We start from the raw sequence: 17,295 nt of genomic DNA on the forward strand, positions 1-17,295 counted from the left end.
CGTATAGTATATTCAAATTCCTGAAAGGATGTGGGTGTGTGTATGCGTGTTTTGGACTTGTGTGGTATATTTGTTATGCTCATGTTCCTGCCCAGAGAAACACATTCAATGTGTGTCCACTCCCGTCTGCTCCAGTAAAGTGTGTGTCCATTCCCGTCTGCTCCAGTAAAGTGTGTGACCATTCCCGTCTGCTCCAGTAAAGTGTGTGTCCATTCCCGTATGCTCCAGTAAAGTGTGTGTCCACTCCCTACTGCTCCCAGTAAAGTGTGTGTCCACTTCCGCCTGCTCCCAGTAAAGTGTGTCCACTCCCTCCTGCTCCCAGTAAAGTGTGTGTCCACTTCCGCCTGCTCCCAGTAAAGTGTGTGTCCACTCCCTCCTGCTCCCAGTAAAGTGTGTGTCCACTTCCGCCTGCTCCCAGTAAAGTGTGTGTCCACTCCCTCCTGCTCCCAGTAAAGTGTGTCCACTCCCTCCTGCTCCCAGTAAAGTGTGTGTCCACTCCCTCCTGCTCCCAGTAAAGTGTGTGTCCACTTCCGCCTGCTCCCAGTAAAGTGTGTGTCCACTTCCGCCTGCTCCCAGTAAAGTGTGTGTCCACTCCCTCCTGCTCCCAGTAAAGTGTGTGTCCACTCCCGCCATCTCCCGCAAACATTCTGTCACAGTTTATAAAGATTGTGTAAAAGTGTAAAAGTGTACACAAACGTTAGGCCAACGATTATCTTACAGAATAATAACAGACTAACCGATAAACTGGCACTAAAATAAAGCAATGCAAAAGTACAGCACCACCCAGGACAAACACCTTGGGATTTATATATTCCACTCGTCCTAGTTGTTTATAATTTAGAGTTTTTTGTTTTTTTTAAAAAATAAAATAAATAAATAAATAAATAGATAGATAGATAGATAGATAGATAGATAGATAGATAGATAGATAGATAGATAGATAGATAGATAGATAAACAAACAAATAAATAAATAATAAAAACATTTATATATATATAATTTAGAGTGTTTAAGGCTAATAATATATTTAAAAACTCTAAATTATAAACATCTAGAACGAGTGGAATCTAAAATATATTTCAACGTAAAACACAAAAGTTGTAATGTCTTAATAACTACTTAATTTTCTAGTGATCTCGATATAACAAAATTAGTTTTGTTATTTGTTCAAGACAAAATTAACTTTTTTGGAGCAAAGAAGAAAATGAGAAAATTAAGCCGTGATACCGTCCGACATAACAAAATTAGTTTTGTCGTGATCCCGGCTTAATTTTCTCATAATCTCTGCATAAAAACATGTTCTAGAGGCAGTAAAAGCACAGTAACACAGCATCACGGATGATCGCATATTCTAATACATACATGTAATACATACATAATCCCATACTGTGGATTCTACTTAAAACAATTATGATAACTCTTTGCTCTAAAAAAGTAATTTTGTCGTGTTGAACAAATCAGACATTTTACATTTAATGCACTTAACATTTAGGAATAATTTTATTGAAGTGTTAGTTATTTGCACTAAAAAATGATTAGATTTGGTATATATATATTGTCTTGTTCTTTAAGTATATTTTAACACTTTGCTTTTTATTGGCAATTAAAAGCCCTTAATGTTTACTTTACTTATTTATTATTTGTTTGTTTGTTTGTTTGTTTGTTTTTAGTCGGGGGGGTCGCTTGTGTTACTCTGAGTCATTAGACCCAAGCGCGCACTTACTGAATGTTCCTGAATGTCAGTAGAACGTTCTAGAATGAACACGGCTTCACTTGTTTACTTTATAATTTAATCCCCCTGCGTGTGATTAAGGGTGTCTAAATTAAATTGTTTAAACGCTTCTTATCATGAGTGAAAACGAGGATCCTTCAGAAGGAGCCGAGAAATCAGGTATTTGTGTATGATATAGTCAGAAATAATCCCACCGTGCAATTTTTGACTTCTTAATCACTATTTATTTATTTATTTATTTATTTATTTATTTATTTATTTATTTATTTAACAAATCATTTGCTAATGAAGATGGATGAATGTGTTAGTTAGCCACCCTTCTAACTAGTTAGCACTAGATCAACTGTTCACAATCTACTTAAAAAATGTCTATATGGATAAACATCTACAGTTCAATAACACTGAGCCTGTTTCTGTTGGTTACAAATCTTTTAGGTGGGATGGAAGTCAATGAAATACTTCTCTCCGTCCGGATGAACCGCAGAAAATTTCCCAGCAAGTTGTGGCATTTGGTGAATGATCCCCAGATTTGCTCAATCTGCTGGGATGACAGTGGGGAAGGAATACTGATCTGTCAGGAGGCCTTCGAAGCTGAAGTGCTATCTACCGCCGACAAGCAGATGAACAAGTATTTCAAAACGACAGATTTCCTCAGCTTTGTTCGCCAGCTAAACCTGTACGGATTCAGAAAAGTGTGCCCATACTATGAGATCTCAATGAAGCAAGTCAGCACCATGCATCACTTTCACAACGCAAACTTCAAAAGATCTAACCCAGAGCTTCTGGTCAACCTAAAGCGACTCACATCTTCCACCAAAGCCAAGCTTGCTGCTGGGCTTGAAGAGTCCAACCAGTCAAGACATTTCCATTATCTGATGCTGAAGTCACCTGAGAACTCTACTGTGGTCGGTCAGTAAATGGGCAGAACAAACTATAATTCATACATTTATACAACCATCTTTAGTACTTTACCCTGCTCAGGTTCAGATCAAAATAAAACTGGGTGCTTTGATTGGGATGCCAGCCCATCACACCCATGTGCTGTATATCAGCATAACCAATCCATTTCCTGGCATGTAAGGGGGATGATGTAGGAAGTATGAAATCTAAATATATTTAGCAGCAGACAGTAATGTGAGCTCAGGACTGTAGTTGAGCTAGCTATAGCACTCAAAAAACCGCCCATTTGCAAAAGGTCTATTTTGCATCAAGTAAGTAATTGAATGAAAGATTGGAATTTGTAGAAAAATGCATGTAGGAAAACAATCTAAGCATAGACCACATACTTCATACTTGGACTTTTCCACCTTGCTCTCCATTCTCCTAAAACATTTTAAACCAGGTTCTTTCAAAAGAATTTGCCTAGGAATTTGTAGAGAAACAGGCAAAGAGAAAAAGTGCCAGCTAGCTGACTTTGTTGTCTTGGCATTCATCTGTACTTTTATTACTTTTCTTTCATGTATGATTTGTCTCTGTCTGTTCAGGCACAGATTTAGTTGAGCATCAGGGAACTTCTCATCACCTGTACTCTCAGCAGGTAAAGGGGTCCGTCACAGCACCCCAAACCTCACAGGCACTTGTAACAGGTCATGATGATTCAAACTCTGAGCCCTGTGACGTCCAGATGGATTTTCCGTGTGCACCTTCATCCAGTCCAATGCAACAGGGCTCACATTGTGCAATGCCTGATGGGAATTTAGGTGCCTTCATACCTCATTACCCAATGGAAATATAAATTAGGATGGCATATATCACAATATCAGTCAATATAATTCAGTCATAATTCACAATATCAGTCAGTATATTAGACAAATTGTGCTTCCCTGATCTGTCCAGCCAGTAATAAAGAGTGTAGTATAAAGCAGAAATAATGTAAAAATATTACAGTAACATCAAATAAATTATAAATATTAACATTTTCATGAATTTTCTTTATGCATTTAGTTCCAAAAGCAGGCACTATAACCAGAATGTCCCACAATGCCTTGCTTAAACTGCTTGATAATAAAATACAAGTGATAACTACACTAGGCAGAACATTTGGTTTTGCTTGAAATCATTTATATATGGTTTTGTAAATAGAATATTTAAAGTGTTATGTTTAAACCAATAGATGGACACCAGGAGCTGCATTTTATTTAATATTGTTCCAGAATAATGTATTAGTGAGATGTTGGTAACATGTTACCCAACAGCGAGACGTTTTTTTCATTGTTTTGTGTTTGTTTTGTTGCAGGGTATCAGTGGTGTATTCCAGGCTCCTTGGATTCAAACATGCCATGCTCCCAACAGGAAGTTGCCTCCTATGCTCATAGTGGCTATCATGTAAGAGCTGAGAATCTTTTTTAGTTTACATCCTAATCAAAAGGCATTGTCAGTGCAGATATTTTAGCCTGTGTAGCTACAATAAGGTTTGATAGGAATGTAAATGTAAAACCTTTATGTATGCTGTAACACAGTATTGTACCACTTATTGTCCAGGATGACTCATTTAGCCACCTCCTGTACACTGGCCGGGATCCAAACTGGGAAGCAGGTGTTGCTCCAGATCCCAGGAAGAGTCACATGAACCTGGGCACTGTATTCAACATGGACGATGAAGTGCAGGTCAGTATAGGCAGAACTTTGCAGGTCAGATAAGATGTAAAAATAAAACCTTAATTTGTGCTGTAACACAGAATTCTACCACTTATTATCCAGGACTCCTCAGTCAGCTATCTTCATTTCACCAATCAGGATCCAAACTGGCAAGCAGGTGTTGCTTCAGATCCCAGGAAGAGTCACTCGAACCTGGGCACTGTAATCAACATGGAAGATGAAGTACAGGTCAGATTAGGCAGAACATTGCAGGTCAGGTGAGATGTAAAAATAAAACATTAATGTGTGCTGTAACACAGAATTTTACCACGTATTATCTAGGAATCCTTCATCAACTATCTCCATTGCACTGATCAGGACCCAAACTGGCAATCAGCTGATGCTTCAGATTCCAGGAAGAGTCACATGAACCTGGGCACTGAAATCAGAATGGAAAATGAAATGCAGGTCAGATTATACAGAAACAATTATTATACAGTTAAGTCAGATTAGATGATCCCCTATCAAGAACACCCCCTGTGCTAATAATAATAATAATAATAATAATAATAATAATAATAATAATAATAATAATAATAATAAACTGTTTCACCAGGATCACTGACCACATTTTAACCAAATACAAGTATTTGTGTGTGTGTGTGTGTGTGTGTGTGTGTGTGTGTGTGTGTGTGTGTGAGAGAGAGAGAGAGAGAGAGAGAGAGAGAGAGAGAGAGAGAGAGAGAGAGAGAGAGAGAGATTATGACTGGTGTTTATTGTAAGTGTTTGTTGCCTTTTTAGACTCCTTTATCATGTGTAATGTTGCTCCCATTTAAAACAGTTCGGCTCAAGCCCAGCCAGTTTTAGGGTCATGATTGGGGACAATGTCCCGTCCAGAGAGAAGCTGTTTCGTGTTGAGGTTTTGTTCAAACCGACAATCGAAAATACTCTCTATGAATATGTTTTTTTTTTTCATTGGTTGTTCGGTTAAATCTTACAATTTTCTGATTGGCTATTGTGTAGCCTCTTTTTTTGATTGGCTGATAAGTGTCAGAGTCGACTAAGAGCTCCAGTGGGAGAGGCGCTTGGTTCCTGCCCGGTTCCATAGAGACAGCGGTGCGGACAGATACATTGTGGGCGCTGAGTCTTATTAAATATATGATAAATAGCACGTTTTTCTGCGTGAGAAATACAATGTGTGGCCGGAGAGCGTGACAAAAGACCAAAACGCGTGACAATCACTCTCAATGCGTCATAGTGTGACCATCATGATACAAAAACAAACAGCTGTTTACGAGGTGATAGGTTTGAGTTTATGCTAGTTTATGCTACGTGATTAGCGTGTGCAAATGTGTGTGTGTGTGTGTGTGTGTGTGTGTGTGTGTGTGTGTGTGTGTGTGTGTGTGTGTGTGTGTGTGTGTGTGTGTGTGTTTTCTCCTTATTCAGGTTGCTGCTTTCATCACTCTGCCCACCAATGAGAAGTCACCTGGAGAAGAGTTAACCAGTTAAACAGTTAATTATTAATGCCTCCTTTAGAATTTCATGACTATTTTCTTTAATTAAAAGATGACATGAATATACCAGTAGCTCTTCTAATTTAGAGGCATTTATTATATTAAATACAATGCAATATTTTATGCCGATGACACTCAGATCTATATACATTCTAAACCTGATGTCAATATGCCTGTGTCTTTTCTCTCTCAATGTTTTACTGAGATTAAGAAATGGATGTCTGAAAATGATCTTTGTCTGAACAGTGACAAGACTGAAGTTATGCTGATTGGTTCACCTCATCAGTTGCATAAAGCAGAGTCCATAACCTTAAGTTTGGATGGCTCTGCTTTACAATTCCAAATTAAACTAAAAAATTTGGGGGTGATATTTGACGCCAATTTAACATTTGACCATCATGTTCGTAACACTGTCAAAGCTTCATTTTTTCACCTCAGAAACATTGCCAAATTACGTCCCATGTTGACTTTCTCTGTGGCTGAAAAGTTAATCAACACTTTTGTATTTTCACATCTTGACTACTGTAATGCTTTGCTGGCTGGAGTTCCTAAAGCTACACTAAGTAAATTACAGTTGGTACAGAATTCAGCTGCTAGAATTCTGACTAGGACCAGAGCAAGGGAGCACATTACACCTATCCTAGAAAAATTGCACTGGCTTCCTGTTAGTTTTCGAATTGATCACTTATAAAGCCTTGAACAATTTGGCCCCTCAATTTCTGTGTGAGCTGTTAACCCCCTACATACCATCACATGCACTATGCTCTTCTGAAGCTGGTCTTCTAACTGCCCAAACAACACAGCAAAAATTATGGGTGATCAGGCTTTTTCTTCTTTGGCTCCCAAACTGTGGAATTCCCTGCCCTCAGAGATTAGGAATGCAGAATCCCTGGGTGTTTTTAAATCCCATCTTAAAACGTGTTTTTTTTAGGATAGCTTTTATGTAACTTCTTTGTTATTTATTGGCTTTTTATTTTTTGTATGGTTCGTTTTAGTGTCTGTAATATTATGTGTATCTTTTAATTTGAACTTTTATGTAAAGCGCTTTGAGAAGCTACTTTTAAAGGCACTATACAAAATAAAGTTTATTATTATTATTATTATTATTATTATTATTATTATTATTATTATTATTATTATTATTATTATTATTATTAATAATAATAATAATAATACTTTTTTGTAGCTTCTATACACTTATTTGGTAAAGTTTTGGAAATATGTTATGAAAAACGTAACATTTAACAAAAGATCTGAAACAAGAATCAGTGTAGTAGAATATTGAATATGCACAGTTTTGACTAAGAATTATATATCGGCTGATGGTGGTTTAGAACATGCATGAAGCTTTAAACAACGCCCAAGAGGTTTAACTTACAGAGACTGGTCAGTCATTGCAATGTGCTCATGAGCATACATCATTTGGATGATATTGAAATTATTTTCCTGCACACAGAGCAGGAGACAGTAGTGAATCATGTAGCTATTGTTGAGCTCCACACACATGTAGCATGAAAATGTAAATGTAGCATGAAAATGTAAGTATTAAAATGTAAAGTATAAGTTTTACTGTAGTGTCTAAATAAATCGTGTGTGTTCCTTTAGTAATGTAACTTGTGGTTATTTATATGTGTATGCTTCCCCAACAGCCTAGTTTTGGTCAAGATCCGAGCCAGATCCGGGCCAAATCTGGCCCACGCTATACGTTGCTATGTTGCTCGCCTCAAATATGCATAAAGATTGCATAAAGTTTGTCTTTACACTAATGCACAAATATTTAAATATATATGTGAGGGTTTTTAGTAAATGTACATGTGTCATGTAATTTTTTTGTCTGATGTTCAACAGAAAGTCGCTCTGTGCTCTCCTGAAGTCAACAACCATCTCTTTAGTTTTATCAACATTCAGAGACAGGTTGATAAGGTTCACTCTGTCTAACATGACCCAAGCATGTGATGTACTTCATTTCACTCTTATAAGGCAAAATTATCATTAGGAGTTTTGAGATCTGAGAGTGAATAGACCTCTTTGTACTTGCATCTCATAAGAAATAACATGACATGATCTCCAGATGTTGTATTTTGTACAAAAGCTACAGTAGTGGAATAAGTCAAAGCTAAACAAAAAAAAATATTAAATGTCAGAAGCAACATTTATGATTTATATGTATTAATAAACATCATACTTGATTTGTCTTGATTTGATACATATAATGTTCTCAAAATACTGTACATATAAAATAAACTATATGATCCTCGGCAGTATTCGTTCATTTCTAGCTGTTCATCTGGATAGATTTGGAATTAACAGATTAATCCCAGATTAACACACGGCTTGTAAAAGGATCTCGGATTTGGGGGCAGAATTTCGAACCGGGGGATTTTATTTTCTTTCTTTATTTTCTTTTTTCTTGGAGAGGTTTAACATGACGTCCGGGAGAACATTTGGAGGACCGACCGCCCGGATCGACTTGAAAGAAATCGCACCTGATTACGGACAGCGATTAATTCACATGTATTAATTAGTTTTTTTACACCCCAACCAGGACTAAAAATTCGTTTCGTCAAGGAGGAAAAATCTGACACACAGTGTCCGAATATTATTTTTCAGTGGTTCGGAACAGGCGGTTTAACGGAGCGCATGAAGCCAGAAGGAAGTCACGCGTCCAGGTTCACGTTCTGCGTCCGGTTGCATGACGCAGCTTTCAGATTTGTCGGCTTCGGATAACCAAGTTATGATCAGGCCACCTGTTGAAGTTTTCTGTCAAAAATAAACAATGTTTTTGCACAATTAACTGTATGGTGTATATTTATTTGGTAGCATGTTAACTGTGCAGGAACAATATAGGTAATTTCTTTCAATAATTACAAATCAATATTATATGTTATGTTAGTTCAACTTGATTAATTAGATTTTTTATGTAAATGATCTACATGCATAATCGAGATTTGAATGTAAAACAAGAAAAAATATTTGTTAAATCATGTGGATGTTACTTAGTTTTTTAAGTAACTAAGTTGCTGAAACTCACAACATTGTGTATATTTTACAAATACTTTGTTGTTAGTTTTATTTAAAACCTATTCAGGTTGAATTAACATAAAAAGGGTGATGAAAAATGGTGCCTACATAGTTTAAGTAAATCCAACGCATCATTTTTTTACACTGTAACCGTGACATTCACGTAACTTAGTACATAACAAAACAGCAAACAGAAATAAAACATTTATTAAAAAACAGAATATTTTCTCCAGGAAATTTATAGAGTTTTTTGAACAATTAAGAATAGAATAAATAGAACGAATATAACATATTAAAAGATTAATAAGGGCATATTTTATTAAAGTTTTCTGTCCAAAAACAAACCAATGTTTTGCACAGTTCTCTGTATTAATTTGGTAGAATGTTAACTGTGCAGAAACAATTTAGATAATTTCTTTCAATATTTACAAATCAATACTATATTTTATGTTAGTTCAACTTGATTAATTAGGCTTTTTTAATGTAAATGAGCTAAATGCATAAGCTCAGTTCTTTTTAACAATTAAGAATGAAATGAAAAGAACAAAAATACTAAATGAAGTATACACATTTCACACAGAAATTACTGGAATTAACGTATTTAATAAAGCCATAAATTAAGTATACTACAAAACTAGCTTGCACAAAACATTCAGTAAACAAAAAGTGATGAACTGCACATAGAGCAGTAACATAAAGACATTGGTGGTGGTGGTGGTGGTGGTGGTGGTGGTGGTGGTGTGTGTGTGTGTGTGTGTGTGTGTGTGTGTGTGTGTGTGTGTGTGTGTGTGTGTGTGTGTGTGTGTGTGCGCACTTGTTGAATATTCCTGAATGTCAGTAGAACGTTCTAGAATGAACACGGCTTCACTTGTTTACTTTATAATTTAATCGCCCTGCGTGTGATTAAGGGTGTCTAAATTAAATTGTTTAAACGCTTCTTATCATGAATGAAAACGAGGATCCTTCGGAAGGAGCCGAGAAGTCAGGTATTTGTATATAAGATAGTCATATATCAGAAATAATCCCATCGTGTAATTCATATCGACTTTTTATTTATCTATCTATCTATCTATCTATCTATCTATCTATCTATCTATCTATCTATCTATCTATCTATCTATCTATCTATCTATCTATCTATCTATTTATTTATTTATTTAATTTATTAATTTGTTTGTTTGTTTGCTTGTTTGTTTGTTTGTTTGTTTTTCACTCGGGACGCCGAACAACTCTCGACAGTTATTACTAACTTGTTGTTGGTGTCAATTTCTGGACTTCTTAATCATTATTTATTTATTTAACAAATCATTTGTTGATGAAGATGGATGAATGTGTTAGCTAGCTGCAATGCTGACTAGTTAGAACTAGATCAACTGTTCACAATCTATACTTAACAAATATCTATATGGATAAACATCTACAGCTCAAAAACACTGAGCTCCTTTCTGTTGGTTACAAATTATTTAGCTGTAGAGGTGGGAAGTAACGGAGTAAAAATACTTCGTTACTGTACTTAAGTAAATTTTTCTGGTATCAGTACTTTACTCCACTATTTATTTTTCGGACAACTTTTTACTTTTACTCATTACATTTTTACACACATATCTGTACTTTTTACTACTTACATTTTCAAAACGGACTCGTTACTTTTAGTATTATTTCTTCTCATTGAGCTCTGTTTCCAGCCTATCATCCTATCATTGTGCGGCTTTTTCACCATGTGACTGCTGTACTGTATTATTTACTGGCTATCAGACATCGACTAAGGATAGCGGAGCTAACGATGAGCAGCACGCCTACAAAAGGAATGGCTAATGTTAATACAGAGGGAGTCACCGATGTTAAAATAACTAACAACGAGGACATTCCTGAACACACATGGCCATATATGAGGGAGATGTTTGAAATAATCGGCGTCAAAAATAATTCCTGGCGAATGCGTTGCGAATTGTGTCAACCAGGGGCGGTTCTAGTCCTTTTTTAGGGTGGCTTCAGCCCCCTGTGTGTAATCTCAGCCACCCTAAAACTATAAGGATAATTTTTACTTTCATAAATAAACAATAAAAATTACGTTAAAATGCAGGACATGTCGTCGATGGGAAAGAAAATAATTTATCAGTTTGATCCAAGAGCGATTTTTTTTTACTTTGCTTTTACACGCGTGTTGTAGTCTTTCAAAAGTGCGTCTTCAGCTGTCTGCTTTATTTGAACGGAAAAACACAGGTACGCGCAGCGTGCACGCGCAGTCAGAGCTGGAGGCATTTATCTATAACGTTAATCGTCGGAAAGACGCAAAGACGGCAACCAAAAGCAGTGAAATTTCACTATTCTTATTACCAGAGTTGTCAACTGAGGGCTAAACCCCCTAAAGATGAAATCCTAGAACCGCCCCTGCTGTCAACCCAAAAAACACGAAGTGCTTAATTTAATTAACATTAATTTTGTCATTTGTAAAGGACAGTGCTGGAATCTCCCTACAGTTTGGGATATGGCCTTGGTGATACACTTGGTATACATTATATTTCCAAAAGTATTGAGTATTTTTCCTGCTATATGTAGTTGTTTTCTGATCTCATCCCTACTGAACACCTTTGGGATGAATGTGAACGCTGACTCCACCCTACCTCACCTACATCAGTGCCTGCCTTTCGTAACACTCTTAACACGTAACACAAATATCCATCAGCACACTCCAAAATTATATATACATATATATACATATACATACACACACATTATATATATATATACATGGTGTCCAGTTACCAGCATGACACTAAACAGTAGTAACAGTGACTTTTTACTTAAGTACATGCCAGAGCCCATACTTCTTTATTATTATTCTTTATAAACAACTTTATATTTACAACTTGAGTAAAAGGGTGTAGTCACTACTTCAACTTTTACTGGAGTCTTTTAAAAAATGAGTATCTGTACTTCTACTTGAGTAAAAGATGTGTGTACTTTTGCCACCTCTGTTTAGCTGGGATGGAAGTCAGTGAAATACTTCTCTCCGTCCGGATGAACCGCAGAAAATTTCCCAGCAAGTTGTGGCATTTGGTGAATGATCCCCAGATTTGCTCAATCTGCTGGAATGACAGTGGGGAAGGAATACTGATCTGTCAGGAGGCCTTCGAAGCTGAAGTGCTATCTACAGCCGACAAGCAGACGAACAAGTATTTCAAAACGACAGATTTCATCAGTTTTGTTCGCCAGCTAAACCTGTACGGATTCAGAAAAGTGCACCAAGACTATGAGATCTCATTGAAGCAAGTCAGCACCATGCATCACTTTCACAACCCGAACTTCAAACGATCTAACCCAGAGCTTCTGGTCAACCTAAAGCGACTGACGCCTTCCTACAAGGCCAAGCTTGCCGCTGGGCTAGAAGATTCCAACCAGTCTAGGCATTTCCATTATCTGATGCTGAAGTCAGCTGAGAACTCTACTGTGGTCGGTCAGTAGATGGGCAGAACAAACTATAATTCATACATTTATACAATCATCTTTAGTAACTACTTTACCCTGCTCAGGTTCAGATCAAAATAAAACTGGGTGCTCTGATTGGGATACCAGCCCATCACACACATTTACACCCATGTGCTGTATATTAGCATAACCAATCCATTTCCTGGCATGTAAGGGGGGATGATGTAGGAAGTATGGAATCTAAGTACATTAAGCAGTATACAGTACATACAGACAGTAATGTGAGCTCAGGACACAACTATAGTAGCTGAGCTAGCTGTAGCACTCGAAAAACCGTCCATATACGAAAGGTCTATTTTGCATCAAGTAAGTATTGGAATTTGTAGAAAAATGGATGTAGGAATGCAATCTAAGCATAGACCACAGATTTATTTGCCCTGTGTGTATATTCATACCTCTTGGACCTTTCCAACTTGCTCTTCATTCTCCCAAACATTTTAAATCAGGTTCTTTGAAAAGAATTTTTAAGAATGTGTATGAATTTGTAGAGGAAATGTGCCTGCTAGCTGACTTATCTTGGCATTCATCTGTATTTTTATTACTTTTCTTTCATTAATGTATGATTTGTCTCTGTCTGTTCAGGCACAGATTTAGTTGAACATCAGGGAACTCCTCATCACCTGTACTCTCAGCAGGTAAAGGGGTTCGACTCAACACCCCAAACTTCACAGGCACTTGTAACAGGTCATGATTCAAGCTCTGAGTCCTGTGACATCCAGGTGGATTTTCCATGTGCACCTTCATTCAGTCCAATGCAACAGGGCTCACACTGTGCAATGCCTGATGGGAATTTAGGTGCCTTCAGACCTCATTACCCACAATGCAGATTTTACAAACCAGGTGATGAATAGTTAAAAGTGTAATAGTTTATTTACTCTAAGCCTTCTATACAGTCCAGTTACATACAGCTTTATCAAATACAATAATATCGGCCATTAGTATGATGCATGCTTGCATGCAATTTGGGATGCAGCCCAGTCCAATTTTAGTGTTGACAGATAATAGGTAACATGTATTTGTTTAACCTCCATGAATATCACTTTATCTATCCAGATTTTTTCCCAAATACATATTTCTAGAAAATATCAATTAAGATGAAATACATCATAATATCCTTTAATATAATTATTTTATAGATTGTACACAAATTGTCCTTCCCTGATCTGTCTAGCCTTTAATAATAAATGTAGTGTAAAGTACAAAGAATGTAAACATATTAAAGTAACATCAAATAAATATTATAAATATTTACATTTTCAGAACATGGATTTCATTTCCAAGCAGGCACTATAACCAGCAACTCCCACAATGCCTTGCATAAACCGTAACAAAATGCAATTGATTAGTCCTTGTTTGAAATCCTTCGTATATGGTTTTTCATGTAGAACATTTAAAGTGTTGTATTGCATTATTCAAATGATTTCTGTTGATTTAATGGACCATTAATTCGGCCAACCAGTATTTAAGTCAGGCTTTACATTATTTCTGTGTCCATTAAGTGTTTATAATCAGAATCAGAATACGTTATTAATCCCAAGGGGCTAATTGGGTAACACAGTTAGTTTAAAACCTGATATTTCACCTTGCCATTTAGTCTAGTAGATGGACACTAAGAGCTGCATTGTATTGTAATATTGTTCCAGAATAATGTATTAGTGAGATGGTAACAGCGAGCCCTTTTTCAGCCTTCATTGTTTTGTCTTTGTTTTGTTTCAGTGTACCAGTGCTATATTCCGGGCTCCTTGGACTCAAACATGCCATGCTCCCAACAGGAAGTTGACTCCTATGCTCATAGTGGCTATTGTCCTGTGAGAGCTGAGAATCCTTTTAAGTTTACATTCTAGTCAAACAGATTTGTCAATTGTCAATTATTTTAGCCTGTGTAGCTACAATAAGGTTTGTTAGAAACTTTAATGTAAAACCTTAATGTGTGCTGTAACACAGTATTGTACCACTTATTGTCCAGGATGACTCATTTAGCCACCTCCTGTACACTGGCCAGGATCCAACCTGGCAAGCAGGTGATGCTTCAGATCCCAGGAAAAGTCAAACTGTATTCAACGTGGAAGATGAAGTGCAGGTCAGATTAAGCAGCACGTTGCAAGTCAGATAAGATGTAAATATAAAACTTTAATGCGTGCTGTAATACAGAATTTTATTACTTATTGTCCAGGACTCCTCAGTCAGCTATTTCCATTACACTGATCAGTATCCAAACTGGCAAGCAGGTGATGCTTCAGATCCCAGGAAAAGTCACACGAACCTGGGCACTGTATTCAACGTGGATGATGAAGTGCAGGTCAGATTAGGCAGAACGTTGCAGGTCAGATAAGATGTAAATATAAAACTTTAATGCGTGCTGTAATACAGAATTTTATTACTTATTGTCCAGGACTCCTCAGTCAGCTATTTCCATTACACTGATCAGGATCCAAACTGGCAATCAGCTGATGCTCCAGATCCCAGGAACAGTCACATGAACCTGGACACTATAATTAAAATGGAAGATGAGATGCAGGTCAGATTATATAGAAACTATTATTATACAGTTAAGTCTGATAACTTTGATAGTTCAAGAATGTATTGATTTAACTGAAAACAAACAATTATTTGTTATGAGAAATTCCTTATTCTCTAAATATTTGGAAATCATACTTTGTGTGTATTTTTTAAATGGAAAATTTCATCCAAACACTAACATGTGTGCTCCTAAAATGCACTAATAAGTGTGGTTGTCTTATCAAACAGCAGTCCTGCACCTTGATACAATTTTTATTTTGAATTTATTTAAATCGATTTTTATTTATTTTATTTATTTATTTATTTTTTTACAAAAGTGCAAGGTAATGAAAAACATTAAAACCATAACCTAACCATAAATGGTTTGCAATGTAAATCAACATGTGCAACTAGTCAGCTGGTAAAGTGCTGTTAATCTGTACTTTTTACTAAGCAAGCTCTAGGATTAATCCTATTCTTTGCACCTGCTTTAACATGAACAAAGCATGACTGAAGACATTTACAAATCTGCTGATGTTTTTAGTCACTGCTTGCCTCTTTAAATATGTACATATGGGCTGTACTCAGCCTGCACAGAAACAGTTTTTAAAAAAATATATTTTTAAAATTTGGCCTAAGTAGTGCAAGTAGAGATTGCTTGCATTGGACATGATCAAGAAGACAACTTCTCTGTAAGTGGAACCCAAATGTCATAGTGTGACCATCATGATACCAAAACAAACAGCTGTTTATGAGGTGATAGGTTTGAGTTTATGCTACATGATGCAAAGCATTAGCATGTGCAAACGTGTGTGTGTGTGTGTGTGTGTGTGTGTGTGTGTGTGTGTGTGTGTGTGTGTGTGTGTGTTTTCTCCTTATTCAGGTTGCTGCTTTCATCACTTTGCCCAACAATGAGGAGTCAACTGGGAAAGAGTTAATCAGTTAAACAGTTAATTATTAATGCCTCCTTTTGTATTTCCTCAATAATGTCTTTAATTAAAAGATGACATGAATATACTAATAACTCTTATAATGTAGAGGCATTTATTATATTAAATACAATGCAATATTTGTATGAATTTATCAATTTTACATCAGTCTAGCCATAGCTACTGATATTTAAGAATAGTTTTGTCAATATTTAAGAAAAATATTGTATATATTCATTATTATTTTTAGACTTAAATAAACATTTAGTGGTAGTTTGATTCTGAAATTTTGTAAGAAAAATTTTAATGCAAATTCGACTTGCAATAATTCAATAATTCTAACCACATCCTAAAGGTGTATGTATGAAAAAACGCACAGAAATGTGAACCCTGATGCATGAAATATACTAAATGATTTATTCAACAAAATAATATTTTTTTTTGTAGCTTCTATCCACTCATGTGGTGAAGAATGGTAAATAAGTTATGAACAACGTTCTAATATTTAACAATAGACCTAAAACAAAAATAAATGCAGTAGAATATTTAATATGCACAGTTTTGCCTTAGAATTACAATAGTTGAATTACTTGGAGGTAAACACACAAACAAATTAAAATGTCAAGAGCAACTGTATGTCAACACTTCCTGGTTTCCTGGTCAGCACTTCCAGGTCGGTGGCCATCTTGGATTTGCACTTCCAGGGCAGCGGCCATTTTAGGTGTCCGGCACTATATGCTTTCATCCAGCCTTGTTCCTGTTCTGCCCTGCCTGGTTTAACTCGGTTTGTTTCTAGATACTGTGTTTTGCCTGCGCTGTATTACTGTGCCTGCCTGTGTAGCGGATTATTGGAATGTTCTTCATTCTGTGTTTTGCCTGCCCTGTATTACCCTGCCTGCCTGTGTACTGGATTATTGGACTGTTTATTACTCTGAGTGTTTGCCTGCCTTGCCTATTGTGTTGAGCTCATTAAAGACTTTTATTTACATTGGCCTCCTGCATTTGAGTCCTCTCTTCTGGCCCACCCTGACAGTACCATCTGGCCAGTTATGGACTCAGCAGGCGCATCAGACCTGAGGACCCACCTCAGGAATCTGGCTCAAACCAGCGCGGCCCATGATAAGCAGATATCTGACCTTACGAAGGCCACCAATGAACACAACTGGCTCAGCGCTCTCTCCAGTTCAGCCACCTCTACTCCAGCTCGGGAGCCACATCTGCCTCACCCTGAGCGTTTCTCCCGGAGAACCAGGAATGTGCCGGCCGTTCCTTATGCAATGTGCAGTCATATTGGAGTTGCAGTCCTCTGATTTCCCATCAGATCGCTCCAAGGTGGCTTATATTATCTCTCTGCTGACTAGCCAGGCCAGACGGTGGGCAACCGCAGAATGGGAACACCAGTCATCTCTCTGCTTTTCTTATGAAGCATTCAGCAGAGAGCTTCACAAGATTTTTGACTCCACCACTCCCCGACTGGATGCCGTTACTTTTTGAGACATCTCAGGGCAATCACTCCGTAGCTGAATATGCGGTG

At 36.9% G+C, this 17,295-nt stretch overlaps 2 protein-coding genes across 4 annotated transcripts; both read left to right on the top strand.

Annotated features, from left to right (window-relative positions):
• Window positions 1-1,732: 1,732 nt before the first annotated feature.
• LOC113641286 (heat shock transcription factor-like) lies at window positions 1,733-5,985 on the top strand. Of its 3 annotated transcripts, none has more exons than XM_047815725.1 (8): window positions 1,733-1,891; window positions 2,168-2,641; window positions 3,217-3,432; window positions 3,969-4,057; window positions 4,214-4,339; window positions 4,433-4,587; window positions 4,688-4,777; window positions 5,756-5,985. In XM_047815725.1, exons 1-7 carry the CDS (start codon window positions 1,849-1,851, stop codon window positions 4,737-4,739), a joined length of 1,155 nt encoding a protein of 384 aa, XP_047671681.1. In that variant the 5' UTR covers window positions 1,733-1,848; the 3' UTR covers window positions 4,740-4,777; window positions 5,756-5,985. The 3 variants fall into 3 exon arrangements, with proteins under 3 accessions (XP_047671681.1, XP_047671680.1, XP_026999711.2); XM_047815724.1 differs by having other exon boundaries at window positions 4,433-4,582; XM_027143910.2 differs by having other exon boundaries at window positions 4,433-4,558; window positions 4,652-4,777.
• Window positions 5,986-9,676: 3,691 nt separating this feature from the next.
• LOC113641284 (heat shock factor protein 5-like) lies at window positions 9,677-15,853 on the top strand. The gene is made up of 8 exons (XM_027143906.2): window positions 9,677-9,830; window positions 11,828-12,301; window positions 12,916-13,173; window positions 14,050-14,141; window positions 14,300-14,413; window positions 14,507-14,632; window positions 14,726-14,851; window positions 15,716-15,853. Exons 1-8 carry the CDS (start codon window positions 9,788-9,790, stop codon window positions 15,776-15,778), a joined length of 1,296 nt encoding a protein of 431 aa, XP_026999707.1. The 5' UTR covers window positions 9,677-9,787; the 3' UTR covers window positions 15,779-15,853.
• The last annotated feature ends 1,442 nt before the right edge of the window (window positions 15,854-17,295 follow it).

This window comes from Tachysurus fulvidraco, chromosome 7, assembly GCF_022655615.1.
Source record: "Tachysurus fulvidraco isolate hzauxx_2018 chromosome 7, HZAU_PFXX_2.0, whole genome shotgun sequence".
Lineage (NCBI taxonomy): Eukaryota > Metazoa > Chordata > Actinopteri > Siluriformes > Bagridae > Tachysurus > Tachysurus fulvidraco.

Excerpts from the sequence above, each read along its gene's own strand:
- LOC113641286 (XM_027143910.2), top strand. The coding sequence starts at position 1,849 with ATGAGTGAAAACGAGGATCCTTCAGAAGGAGCCGAGAAATCAG. Across the intron at positions 1,892-2,167 it reads AGAAGGAGCCGAGAAATCAG|GTGGGATGGAAGTCAATGAA; the intron begins GTATTTGTGTAT and ends CAAATCTTTTAG. Across the intron at positions 2,642-3,216 it reads TGAGAACTCTACTGTGGTCG|GCACAGATTTAGTTGAGCAT; the intron begins GTCAGTAAATGG and ends CTGTCTGTTCAG.
- LOC113641284 (XM_027143906.2), top strand. The coding sequence starts at position 9,788 with ATGAATGAAAACGAGGATCCTTCGGAAGGAGCCGAGAAGTCAG. Across the intron at positions 12,302-12,915 it reads TGAGAACTCTACTGTGGTCG|GCACAGATTTAGTTGAACAT; the intron begins GTCAGTAGATGG and ends CTGTCTGTTCAG. Across the intron at positions 14,852-15,715 it reads AAATGGAAGATGAGATGCAG|GTTGCTGCTTTCATCACTTT; the intron begins GTCAGATTATAT and ends CTCCTTATTCAG.